Source organism: Chinchilla lanigera, unplaced genomic scaffold, assembly GCF_000276665.1.
Source record: "Chinchilla lanigera isolate Chin_1 unplaced genomic scaffold, ChiLan1.0 scaffold00053, whole genome shotgun sequence".
NCBI classification, from domain to species: Eukaryota; Metazoa; Chordata; class Mammalia; order Rodentia; family Chinchillidae; genus Chinchilla; species Chinchilla lanigera.
The window spans coordinates 2,874,666-2,886,845 of record NW_004955454.1 but is presented as its reverse complement, the minus strand read 5'-3'; the positions used below and the strand labels follow the sequence as shown (position 1 = coordinate 2,886,845).

The window sequence follows — 12,180 nt, the reverse complement described above, 5'->3', positions numbered from 1 at the left end:
CGCACACGTGCGTCCGGGCTGGAGCGGGGCCGCGAGCCGCGCCTTTATAGCGGCCGGCCCCTCCCCCGCCCGCCTCCGCCGGCCCGCGGGCCGAGTGAGCACAGAGCCCTGCGGATGGTCCGGAGCATCGCTCTCCTCTGGCGTGGGGGCGCAGGGGAAGCGAGTGTCCCCCCTCCCCACGGCGAAAAGGAACGTAAAGCAGACCCATAGGCAGGCTGTCTGTCCGGGCTGCTCCTTCCTGGTAATCTGGGGCGTCCTGCGCCCGCTGTGAAGGGGCAGCACAGAGCAGTGTGGAGGGGCTGGAAGTTGCTCCAGCAGCTGCAGGCCAGAGGTTTGTGGGGGTGGCACAGTTCGTCTGTCCTGCACTTGGCCTCTATGCCTGCTGCTAGAATCTTCTCCCTGGTCCCAGCTCATTCCTGCTCCCCACTCTGGCGGTGGGGGAGCCCCCATTCTCCTGCTGTGTGCTCCTGGGGCCTCCTACATGGCCACAATAGGAGGGCACAAATGGGTAAGACCAGTTTCTCCCTGGAGTCTCTTGGGGTTGGCTCTATAGGCTGGAAGGTGCTGGAGACCCCCTCTCCCCTGGAAAGGACATTCTTGAGAGTGTGTGGGGTACCTGCGGTGGGCCTCCTGGAGGGGCCAGTCCAAAGGGTCCTATCCTGCTGCAGAGGAGCCTCCGGCACCCAGTCCTCAGCCACACCCCTCGACCCCCCCCTTTGCAGGAAGCAGCCGCCTGGGCAGCAGTCCCCAGGCTGGGAATGAGTGAGGGTGGTGGCTGGCAGGGGTTGAAACCAGGAATGTGTGTCCAGGAATGTGGCTGCTCTGGTTACCCAAGGGGGAGGGTGTAAGACCAGTGAGGGTTGGGAGGGGAGTCCTAGGCCACCTGCAGAGAAGGTAATGGCTTCTGTCTCCTTTCAGAGTGGGTGAGGTGGGATCTTCCCCTTGTCCTCCGTCTTGTAACTACCCACTTCTGCCTCAGGCCCCTGCCAGGGGAGGGAGCCCACTGGAGATGAGGTCATTCCTGTCTGTGGCTGCCCAGAGTCCTGGCCAAGGAATCCAGTGAGGGGGGAGGCCAGGGTTGGCATCACTTCAGTGGAAAATGTGAAGGTGCAGCTCCGGCGCCTCAGAGGGCCTGGGGGGGCAGCAGCACCCGCCGCCGCCTTGCCACGTCAGACCCCAGGGCTAGGAAAGGGGCATGTGTCAGGAGTCACTGACCTCTGGGTATTTGAGGCTGGTCTCTTTACTCTTTGCCCCGGAGTGGCCTAAATGGAGGGATGGGCATGGTGGAACAGGTGCTGATGTGAGGCCATGGCTGTAGGATATCCGGAACACAGTGGGCAACGTGCCTCTAGAGTGGTATGACGACTTCCCACATGTGGGCTATGACCTGGATGGCAGGCGCATCTACAAACCCCTTCGGACCCGGGATGAGCTGGACCAGTTTTTGGACAAGATGGATGATCCTGACTTCTGGTGAGTTGGCCCCCAGGGTGCGTTCTGCGGGCTGCGGGGGTCTGAATGGAAGCTCTGACCGACTGCCCCCCAGGCGTACTGTGCAAGACAGGATGACTGGGCGTGACCTTCGGTTGACTGATGAGCAAGTGGCTCTAGTGCAGCGGCTGCAGAGGGGCCAGTTTGGGGACATGGGCTTCAACCCATATGAGGTAAACAGCAACTGCTGCCCTTGGGGGGCTGGGACCCCAGGCAGGCCCCATCTTAAACGTCTGTGCTGCCTCCCTAGCCAGCTGTGGACTTCTTCAGTGGGGACGTCATGATCCACCCAGTGACCAACCGCCCAGCTGACAAGCGCAGCTTCATTCCCTCCCTGGTGGAGAAGGAGAAGGTGGGAGCCACACTATCCCCAGGGCGAGGCCATTGTGCTGCCTTTCCTGACTCACGCTGTCCCTGCAGGTGTCTCGCATGGTGCATGCCATCAAGATGGGCTGGATCCAGCCTCGCCGGCCCCGAGACTCCACCCCCAGCTTTTACGACCTGTGGGCCCAGGAGGACCCCAATGCTGTTTTGGGACGCCACAGGATGCATGTGCCTGCACCCAAGCTGGCCTTGCCTGGCCACGCTGAATCATACAATCCCCCTCCTGAATACCTGCTCAGTGAGGAAGAGGTGGGCTTGCACCTGGGTAGGAGGGAAGGCCCTGTCATGTTCTCTGAACACCCTCTGCTCACCCATCATCTCCTTATCTCCCCAGCGCTTGGCATGGGGGCAGCAGGAGCCAGGTGAAAGGAAACTCAATTTCCTGCCACAGAAATTCCCAAGCCTACGAGCTGTACCTGCATACAGCCGATTCATCCAAGAACGCTTTGAGCGCTGCCTTGATTTGTACTTGTGCCCACGGCAGCGCAAGATGAGGGTATGTGGGGGCAGCGCCGGTGTGACAGGGAGAAGGGTAAGGCGGGTGTTGAAGGTGACTGAATCCTCTTCTACTTAAGGTGAACGTGGATCCTGAAGACCTCATCCCCAAACTGCCTCGGCCAAGAGACCTACAGCCTTTCCCCACATGCCAAGCCCTGGTGAGTAGGGTCTGGGGCAAGCCCACAAGCTCTGGTGGCTATCTGCTCACCACTCCTCCTGTACAGGTCTACAGGGGCCACAGCGATCTTGTCCGTTGCCTCAGTGTCTCCCCTGGGGGCCAGTGGCTGGCTTCAGGTGAGCCTGAGGGGAGGCAGCCCTTAGCTGGGTACGGGGAGGTAGGCCAGGTGCTGAGGGTCTTCTTTACTGTGTCCAGGCTCGGATGACGGCTCTCTGCGACTCTGGGAGGTGGCCACTGCCCGATGCATGAAGACAGTGCCTGTGGGGGGTGTGGTGAGGAGTGTTGCCTGGAACCCCAACCCCGCCATCTGTTTGGTAGCTGCAGCCCTGTGAGTGTAGAGCCTAGGGGTCAGGGTGGTGGTGGAGGACATGACTGCTGAGTGGCCATGTCTGGCCTTGCTCTGTAGGGATGATACAGTGCTGCTGCTGAATCCGGCCCTGGGGGATAGGCTGCTGGTGAGCAGCACAGACCAGCTGCTAGGTGCCTTCACCCCACCTGAGGAGCCTGCCTTACAACCTGCCCAGTGGCTGGAAGCAACAGAGGAAGAGCGCCAGAGGAGCCTGAGGCTGCGCATCTGTCACGGCAAGGTGTGTGGGGGAGAGGAAGGAGGGAGGTGCAGCCTGGTTCCACCAAGCTGCCAACACTGCTCTCCCACAGCCAGTGACACAGGTGACCTGGCACAGGCATGGGGACTACTTGGCTGTGGTGTTGGCTACCCCAGGCCACACCCAGGTGCTGATCCACCAGCTGAGCCGGCGTCGCAGCCAGAGTCCTTTCCGCCGCAGCCACGGGCAGGTACAGTGTGTGGCTTTCCACCCCACCCGGCCCTTCCTGCTGGTGGCCTCCCAGCGGAGTGTCCGTGTCTACCACCTGCTGCGCCAGGAGCTCACCAAGAAACTGATGCCCAACTGCAAGTGGGTATCCAGCATGGCCGTGCACCCTGCAGGTGCGCATGGGGAGCATATAACTTCTGGGTAAGGACAGGAGTCGCTGTCCTATAGATCGGATGAGGACTCTTGTTTCTGCTCTGGCCCTAGGTGACAACATCATCTGTGGCAGCTATGACAGCAAGCTGGTATGGTTCGACCTGGATCTTTCTACCAAGCCATACAAAGTGCTGAGGTGAGGATGGGGGTGGTGGCCCCCTAGGTGCTCTCTCCTGCCTAGACACAAACCCCACCTAACAGCAGTCTTCCCCCAGGCATCACAAGAAGGCCCTTCGGGCTGTAGCCTTCCACCCTCGGTACCCACTCTTTGCATCCAGCTCAGATGATGGCACCATCATTGTGTGCCATGGCATGGTGTACAAGTAAGTGTTGACCCTCCCCCCAAACCTGCCTTGTGGGGACTAAGTGCGACTGTGCCCTGAGCCCCTCTTCCCCACAGTGACCTGCTACAGAACCCACTGCTGGTGCCAGTCAAAGTGCTGAAGGGACATACACTGACCCGAGACCTGGGCGTCCTGGATGTGGCCTTCCACCCTACACAGCCATGGATCTTCTCATCAGGGGCTGATGGCACCATCCGTCTTTTCACCTAGTCTGCTGCGAAGTGGGTGGGGTGTGTACGCCTGGATCTTCAATAGAGGCCTTGCTCCCTGCTGCCTGCTGCCCTACTTCTTCAATCAGTTCCCTGCGGAACTGCCAGAATCTGGAGGGGCTGCATCATTGCACCCTGGCACCCATTTGGGAGCAAATGGCTTTATTGGGAAATAGGGCAGGCTGACTTGTCCCTGCCCCATCTGGCGTCCAGCACCTTCCTTTCAGAGGCGGGGGTTGGAGTCCAGGTGGCACCTGCCCCTGCCCCTCTCCCCCGCCTGCCAACAGAGGGTCCTTCAGAGGGCTGGCCTGGCACAGGCAGAGGGTATTGCTTGCAGGGGCCCTGGTTGGCCTCAGGCGAACTTCACCAGGCGGCCCAGTGTCTCCGCAGCCTTCTCCCGCACCCTTGGCGCTGGGTCCCGCAGCAGGAGCTGCAGTGCTGGGGACAGAGGGAGGGTTGGGTTGTACATACACTCTGTGCAGGGCCGCCCACTACCTCCTGACAGACAGGCCTCTGTTGGGAGGGCTCGGCAGCCAACGGAAAGATAGTTTTTCCTTTTTTAGTGTTTTTAAAGCTCTTTTGGAACAGTTGAGAAGTTTCCGTGAATTACTAGAGACGATGAGGTCACCAGTGACAGGGAAAAAAATCCTGAAATTCAGGAAAATCACTTAATCCCCCCAGGTGCCCAGAGGGTCAGAGGGGCCCCAGTGGAGCTGAACAGGTGTGTGTGTGTGTGTGTGTGTGTGTGTCGGGCCGGGGGGTGGGGCTCTTACCCACAAGAAGCTGCTCCAGGTCTACCTGTGGCCGGTGCTCGGGCTCTGCATGCAGCACCAGGAACCCTGAAATGGGTGGGGTTAGGCATACAGTGTGCCTAGCTGGGGGGCGGTGCGGGCAGGCACAACTCACCTGTGAACATGGGGGCTGCAGCACGGACACCTTCCCAGCTGCTCTTGAAGTAGAACAGGTTGGTGCTCACCAGGCGGCCCAGCAGGTCAGGGAAGTGATGCATCTGGAGAGAAGTGGCCAGGTGATCAGGGTGGTCAGCCAGGCTGGTGCAGTGGGGGGGACCCTCCCTACCTACCACCTCACCAGGTGCTTGCAGGTGGAATTGAGGAACTCCCCGAAGTGCAGGCTTCGGCCTTCTTGCAGGTGCTTTTGGAAGGCAGTGGCCAACTCGGCACATTCCAGATTGGGGACACACATACACAGGGCAAATCTGCAGGCCTGCAGGAGAAGGCACTGAGCCACCTGGCCACCTCTCCCTGCCCAAATGACACTGGGGACATGGCACTGTGCTGGCAGGCTACCAGTCTTCTTCCATACTGGCTACTCACACTGGCCACAGGGGCCTGAGGGTCCTGCAGGTGTAGCAGGAGGGGCACCAGCCCACCCACAACCTGCTCCAGGAAGATGTCTTCACAGTCCCCATGGCAGGCCTTGTTGAGGTGGCCAAAGAGGCGAATAGATGCTGTCCGGAACTCCACCTTCTCCTGCCAGAGGTGTGGCCATGTCATCTCACAGACCCTGCCCTGAGTCACAGATGGCCCTTGGGGGTAGGGGTGTGGGGGTGTGGGTGGACAAGGACCAGGACAGAGGTTGGCGCTAAAAGACTCACTGATGGGGGTGGGGTCAGGCCACACAACAGGGTGTGTACTATGGGCCTGGGATCTATGTTCTAGAAGGATCTGTCTGGTCTTACTGGAAGTGCAGCTCATGGCAGTTGGAGGCTAAGGCTGGGAGCTCTGAGGGGAAGCAGGAGGAGTGGGCCCAGGCCAAGAAACGACCCCACCGTCAGCCTACACTGTCGAAGAAGGGCCGGATGCGGATAGCCATGTGCAGCAGTACAGAGTGCAGGTCCCAGGGCTCCATGAAGTTCAGCAGTCGTGCAAGGCCCACCATGGCCTCCAGGGCCACCAGCCTGTGGTCATCGTTGTCATCCAGCCCGTTGATCATAGCTGTTAGGAGCTGGGGGCCGTGAGTCCTTACCTAGGGACCCCTGCACTTAAAAGTCTGTGTGTGGCTTTCCCAAGCAGCAGAGCCACCTGCATGCACCTCACCTCCCATTCCCTTGTCCATGCCCACCTGGTCACAACCAGCTGAACCCCAGCCTTCTCCCACTGGGGACCAGGGAGCACACTGCCGGGGCCCACCTTGTCAGGCGAACTGGAGGCGATGTTAGCCAGCCCACGGAGCACCAGCCGTCTCACGCTGGCACTGGAATCCTTCTGTCGGGCCAGCAGGTCGTCCACCAGGGACTCCAGAAGCATTAGGTCGTTGACCACATTGCTGCTGAGCAGCTAGAGGCAGAGGCTGTGTGACTGCCTGCTCCACTGAGTGGAGCCATGCAAGTCCCAGAGTGCTACAGCAGACAGCATGCAGACTAGGAAGCCTTGGGACAGGCTGGAGACCTGCTCCTTCCCTCTCAGGTCTGCACCCACGTGTCCCACCTTGACACGTTCCAACCCTGGCTTACTGTGGTTGTGGTTGTGGCTGTGGCAAGCCTTCAGGTGGCAGTCATGGAAGACCAAGACAACTGCCACTAACAGAGCCTGGGGGACCCTGGCTGCAGCCCACTCCTGCTTAGGGCCAAGACCTGCCACATACTACCCAGCAGGGCTGTGGGCCAGGACTGGGTGGGCTCAGCAAGGATGTTTCCAGGCTTGACCTAACCAAGCTCTAGCTTAGGCTGGGGAGGCCTGTGACTTCCTGTTGGGGGAAGGCTACTTGTACCCAGTCCCATGGGCACAAAGGCACCTCCTGTGCAGTCCTAACCAGAAGCTCATGCTCACAATCCCATACCTTCAAGTCTTACCTCAGCCAGGAAGGCTGTGGAAGTGACCCTCTGGATCTCATATACACTGCTCTGTGTACACAGAAGTGCCTTCGTCACCAGGGGCAGCCGAGGGCCAGCACACTTGGCCATGGCACTAGAGAAAGACCCCAAGGTGTGAAAAGCTGGAACTGTCACCCCAGATGCTCACAGAACTTCACGGGCACTTCTACCTCGGCTCTGCACAGCCCAGGGCAAGCATATTCCCACCCAGGCCCTCAGGGCATCCTTTCCCCAGCCATGTAAGTCCCTGTCATGTTTCCCTAGAAGGTCTCAGGACTTCAGATAACCGCTGAAATGGACTGGGCCACTTACCTGGCCAGTTGGGTAACCCCCTCCTCATGCCCTGTGGAGGTCCTGAGCAATTCCCAGCCTCCTTCCAGCTCCATTAACTGCACCACATCCTGACTGCCGCCTCGGAGCAATAGGGCCTGCAGGGCATCCACCGCAGAGCTGTGGGCACATGAGCACTCAGCTGCCAAGGGGTAGTACTTTGGGGGCCTGTGGCACAGCGCTCTGCCTTATGCCCTCTAGGGCCAGAAGATGCCAACAAGTCAATCAGATGTGCACCCTGCATACACACACTTGGGAGAGTTTTGGGAGCTCCCAACTCTGTCCCTGCCAGTGGCATCCTTGAAGAAACAGGCACAGGGAAGCTTGTGGGCACCATCAGGACTGATGAAGGGCCCAAGCCGAAGAACCTTCCATTGCCCTAGAGGCAAGCTAGCCAAATCAGCCATGGCCACTGCTACCCACCTCGGAGGTAGGCATAGCCACCTGGCCACACCAGCCTTTCTGGTTGCACAGGGATACATCTTGGCCCCAGGAGACCAGGAGAGGCTGCATCTGGCTTCTAAGCTCTCCCCAGACCCAGCCAGCCTGCCACAAGACCACATGCATAGCTCACATCCCAGGTGTAGACCCATACACAGTTTACTCTTGCCTCTCAGGCAGTCACAGGTGAGGTACTGCAACTACTCTGGGAGATCCCAGATCCCGTTGGAAGGGATGGCAGCTACGCTTCTGCCCCACTCTCAGAGGTAGAACAAAGAGGGCCTCCAAGTAAAGGACCAAGAGGATACAGCGGCCAGCAAGGAAGTGGGGGTGGGGGTGGGATGAGGGTGCTGTCCCCTGCTGCCACACCTCACTGGCTCCCCAAAGCTAGCTGTATGGGACACTACCTGGCTCTCCAGCATCTTACAGGAAGCCCCAGGCTCAAGGGTCAGCAGCCGATATGAAGCTGCAGCCTCCAATGCCCAGCGAAAACTTGGCCACTATTTTCTGTATAGATGAGCCCTTCCCAATGGCAGGTGGCAGGTAAGTCCAGCACCAGCTGTCCCCAGGGCACATACACCAAAGCCTGTGGCCCCAGTGAGGAGGGACTATCCTTTCTAGGAGAAACAGCTCTCCCTTGTTCACTGGCCACTCACATTAGACCCATGATGTCCTGTGTACATCTGTGTCCATGAGGTACAGTAAGTCTCTGACTTACGAACCAGTTCCATTCCAGGAGAATTGTTCGTTGAGTCAAACTGTAAGCTAACAGTCTTATATAGTACACCTGTGAAAGTTTGCAACTGGACTATTTGTTGAGGACTTACTGTATTGAACCCAGAGACTCGTGACCCCACAGGTGGACATGCATGGGGCAGTGTGCAGAGCTGTAAGGTGACAACCATGGCAATGGCTGATGGCTATCAGCCATCAGTGGTAGCCTCCTCCTGCAAGGGCTGAGCCGCTGTGCAACGTGCTGCAGCATGCATGAGTGTGAGGGGTTGATTGCCAAGGGGCTCAGCTGAGCAGGACTACGGCCTTTAGCAGACAGGATCAGTGAGCGGGTGTGGTGGGGACAGAACTACGTGGCGAGATTATCTGGGATCTCAGTAGAGGTCACACAGGACTTCTAGGCACTTTAGATATGGGACAGCAGAGCTAAATCCTTCAAGCAAGGCCCTGGGCAGACCTGGAGAACCATAGCCTGAAGGGTGGGCAAGAGTATAGGAGAGTGGAGGGCTCCAACCCAGGAGCAGAGGCTGGGGATTCCTCCCTGCCCCAAACTTTCCCATGGGTATCCTTAGGTGGCTTGTTAGCCAACAGCTGGACCAGCTCGTAGTGTAGCCCTTGATGAGCAGTCACAGGCTCCACCCTCTCTGGGGCTGTCCCCAATTCCAGGACAGGATCTGGTCTTTGAGCCTGGGATTCTGGACGCTAAGGGCAGCCTGCTCTGACTAGTAGCTGTGGTCAATGGGCAGATGCCCAGAGCGCACCTCCGCTCATTCAGGCTGCTAAATGGGGACCAGACCAGGGTGCGAGACCAAGGGTGGGCCAGAAAGGGCACAGTGGGTTCCAGCTCAAGGGCAGCTGTGGACCAGCGATTGTTCTGTAGGCAGAAAATGGCTGCTCAAGTTCTTAGGTGGCTTCAAGAGATCTAACAGGAAGTGCATGTTTAGCTCAGGAATAGCTCAGTTGAGGTACTCCCTTTGCATAGAACATTGAAAAATGTGGCATTTGCAAAGGTCTAGCCCATTCGCTGATGGCCTCTGTCTGCCAGGCTCTGCAAGTATCCCAGCTCAGGGGTTCCTAGGGAAGCTCACAGGCAGATGGAGTGGACTCACAACATGCCAGGGCCAGGCCTGGTAACAGCCCAAGCAGCTCCTCTGTTCCATTCACGTTTTTCACTAGGTCTGGGGAGAGCCAAGCCAGCCTTGGCACCAGCCTCTGCTGGAGTTTACAAGCTGGTTGTGCAGCTAAGTAGCTTTCAGAGGTGGAAGTGGTGGTAAGGTGAACTGGGGTTGTCCCCCGATGGGTCCTGGACCAAGGTGGCACAGGGCTTGTTGTCACTCTGGCTCACAGTCCCGGGGCTCAGGTGGCAGTGTCAGGCTGCCTGGGTTTGGGTGGAGGAGGTTAGCTTCCTCTGCTCAAACCATGGCCCCCAAGGGGCTGTATGGAACCCAGGCTACCACGCCCCAGAGACTAGGCTCCAGGTAGGGCCCCAGAGACCAGGATCTCAAGCAAAGGACAGGAACCCACAGTGCTGAGAGTCAGGGGCAGCCTGACCCAGCCTCAGCCCACCAACATCAGCATGCAGCTCTACCTTACTTGCTTCAGTTCTCCTGATCTAGGTCTCAGGGCTCACTCAGCACAGACCACAAGACCTTAAAGCCAACAGCAAAGTGAAAGGGTGAGAAGTCTCTCATGAGCCCCAGGGCATCTTGGTAACTCCTACACTTGGTGGGTAACACACAACAAGGCCTTCCGCCAGGACAGTTTCCCCCCAACAGCAGGCCTCAGCTTGACTCTTCCTACCCAGCCCCACCTTTGAGAAGGGCCTCTACCTTAGCTCTACCTAAGAGGCCCCAAACTGCTAGTGGCTGCAGCTGGCAATGCTGCATGGACTTTTAACCACCCCTACCTGCCCATGAAGCAGGAAGAGACCAGGTATGCTTGCAGATGGGCTTCCTTTGCTCCCAGCATCAAGTGTGTGTTGATGCCATAATGACCACAAAGCCCTGCACCAGGGGTAGGGGACTCCCTGGAAGCACACACACACAGTCCTGGGGCTTCCATGTCTCCTCCCCTCCAACACACATACCACACAGGCACCTGTGCTCACAAATCATCAGTGGGACAGGGTGGGCTAAGGTCCCCTTTACCTGCAGGGCTCAAGGCTTCTGGTATGGAGGGCTGTGCTGGTGGCCCTCCTTTCCTTGGCTTGCAGGTTCCGGGGCAGTTGGACACCTACAGTGCAGCTCACACGTAGCAGGAGAGCCACAAACAGCTGCGGGTAGAGCTCTAGCACTGTAGTCCCTGATGCAGGGGCAGACACAACCTCGTACAGTGCACAGGTAGCCTGGGGAGGAGACCCACAAGGTTGGCCACAGCAGCATCTGCATTCTGCGCATCAGGACTCTTAATGAGCCCCAGCTGCTCAGCATGCACCCCATGTGAAGAGGTGCTTTTGGGTTCCCAGATAGCGGGGAGGCACAGGGCAGAGGATCCTGTCTAACGTGGCTCCCTGGAGCAGAAGACTGAGACAAAGGGGCAGTGTGGCCTTCAGGCAGTATCTGTTCTTGGTTCTTCAGAAAGGAGGGGAGGAAATTCTCACAGCTGCTTTACTGTTTTAAACATGGCCAGGTGGGGGATGAAATGAGAAGTGGGCTCCCTTGGGGGCCAACACCTGCTGGGTTTTATGAGCCTAGGCTCTGAGCACACTGCTCCTGAGCCCCAGTGCAGCTGCAAGGTGAGGTGGGGTGGACCCCTCATGGGGCAGGGGCAGCATGTCAGTGGTCGCTGGATCCTTACTCACCGCCAGGGGCAGAAGTGTGGCTACTCGGTCGGGAGTGCTGCCCAGAAGGAAGGCGCGGCTCTCCTTGAATGGCATGTCCCTGCTCACCTTCTCCAGGAGCAGCCCCAGGACCTGCGCAGTGAGGCTCGGCTCCATGGCTAGCGCACGCCACAGGGCACAGGTGTGGCTGAAGCAGGTAGCAGGAAGGTCACTTTGGGCCACTGCTGTGCCAGTGGTCTCTCCCTACCACCCTTCCCATCCCAGTTCACTAATGCTCAGAAGCACTAGATTCAGTTCTAACCTGATGGGAAATTGTATCCTGACTTCAGATCTGAACTGACCCCTTCCTCTGGCCCCAAGGGTCTGTGAACAGCTTGCAATACAGAACACAGTGAAACAAACAGTAGGCCTCTCTGGAGGAAGCAGCCCATGGCCAAAGAGGACCAGGGACACAAGGAAACCAGGCAGCACAAGGAAGATCATTCAGATGTCACAGGCAGCATGGAGAAGTGCAGCCTGCTACACTGTTGCTCAGACAACCTGGGAATCAGCTAAGCTTAGTGTTCACAGAAATGTAAGATGAACTTGAAAATGTCTAATGGGAACTAAAACTAAAGACAAATGTACCAAATTTAAAAGTGAACCAGCCGGGTGTGGTGGTGCACTCCTGTAATCCCAGCACTTGGGAGACTGGGGCAGGAGGATCATCGTGAGTTCGAGACCAGCCTGGGCTACAAAGTGAGCTGAAGGCCGGCCTGAACTGCATAGCAAGACCCTGTCTCAAAAAGACAAAAATAAATAAATATGTAAAAGAGAACCAAAGGGTCCTTTTAGAACTGAGGTACATATCCTACAATGGTGGCATACATTTGTAATCACAGCTACTTGGAAGGCTGGAACAGGAGAATCGCAATGCAAGTCCAGCCTAGGCAACATAGAGACCTAGTCTCAAAAAAAAAAAAAAAAAAAAAAAAA

General features: G+C 57.9%; 2 protein-coding genes across 6 annotated transcripts in view; one reads left to right on the top strand and one right to left on the bottom strand.

Moving 5' to 3' along the window:
- Bop1 (block of proliferation 1) overlaps nucleotides 1–4,152 on the top strand; it is a 24,484-nt gene extending 20,332 nt beyond the window's left edge. The window contains exons 4-16 of the mRNA XM_005395860.2: nucleotides 1,319–1,473; nucleotides 1,547–1,664; nucleotides 1,742–1,843; nucleotides 1,912–2,124; nucleotides 2,210–2,371; nucleotides 2,451–2,531; nucleotides 2,598–2,667; nucleotides 2,747–2,879; nucleotides 2,958–3,138; nucleotides 3,209–3,497; nucleotides 3,589–3,673; nucleotides 3,753–3,860; nucleotides 3,938–4,152. Of these exons, the coding sequence (XP_005395917.1) occupies nucleotides 1,319–1,473; nucleotides 1,547–1,664; nucleotides 1,742–1,843; nucleotides 1,912–2,124; nucleotides 2,210–2,371; nucleotides 2,451–2,531; nucleotides 2,598–2,667; nucleotides 2,747–2,879; nucleotides 2,958–3,138; nucleotides 3,209–3,497; nucleotides 3,589–3,673; nucleotides 3,753–3,860; nucleotides 3,938–4,091 (1,851 nt within the window). The 3' untranslated portion in view covers nucleotides 4,092–4,152. The remainder of the gene's footprint in view (nucleotides 1–1,318; nucleotides 1,474–1,546; nucleotides 1,665–1,741; nucleotides 1,844–1,911; nucleotides 2,125–2,209; nucleotides 2,372–2,450; nucleotides 2,532–2,597; nucleotides 2,668–2,746; nucleotides 2,880–2,957; nucleotides 3,139–3,208; nucleotides 3,498–3,588; nucleotides 3,674–3,752; nucleotides 3,861–3,937) is intronic.
- Nucleotides 4,153–4,235: 83 nt separating this feature from the next.
- Mroh1 (maestro heat-like repeat family member 1) overlaps nucleotides 4,236–12,180 on the bottom strand; it is an 82,884-nt gene continuing 74,939 nt past the window's right edge. For all 5 annotated transcript variants that reach the window (XM_005395859.2, XM_013520094.1, XM_013520093.1 and 2 more), the window contains 11 exons: nucleotides 11,227–11,392; nucleotides 10,574–10,770; nucleotides 7,236–7,373; nucleotides 6,903–7,017; nucleotides 6,241–6,387; nucleotides 5,891–6,076; nucleotides 5,425–5,580; nucleotides 5,180–5,314; nucleotides 4,997–5,099; nucleotides 4,864–4,929; nucleotides 4,236–4,528 (listed from right to left, as the gene is read on the bottom strand). In XM_005395859.2, coding sequence (XP_005395916.1) covers nucleotides 4,443–4,528; nucleotides 4,864–4,929; nucleotides 4,997–5,099; nucleotides 5,180–5,314; nucleotides 5,425–5,580; nucleotides 5,891–6,076; nucleotides 6,241–6,387; nucleotides 6,903–7,017; nucleotides 7,236–7,373; nucleotides 10,574–10,770; nucleotides 11,227–11,392 — 1,495 coding nt within the window. In that variant the 3' untranslated portion in view covers nucleotides 4,236–4,442. The remainder of the gene's footprint in view (nucleotides 4,529–4,863; nucleotides 4,930–4,996; nucleotides 5,100–5,179; nucleotides 5,315–5,424; nucleotides 5,581–5,890; nucleotides 6,077–6,240; nucleotides 6,388–6,902; nucleotides 7,018–7,235; nucleotides 7,374–10,573; nucleotides 10,771–11,226; nucleotides 11,393–12,180) is intronic.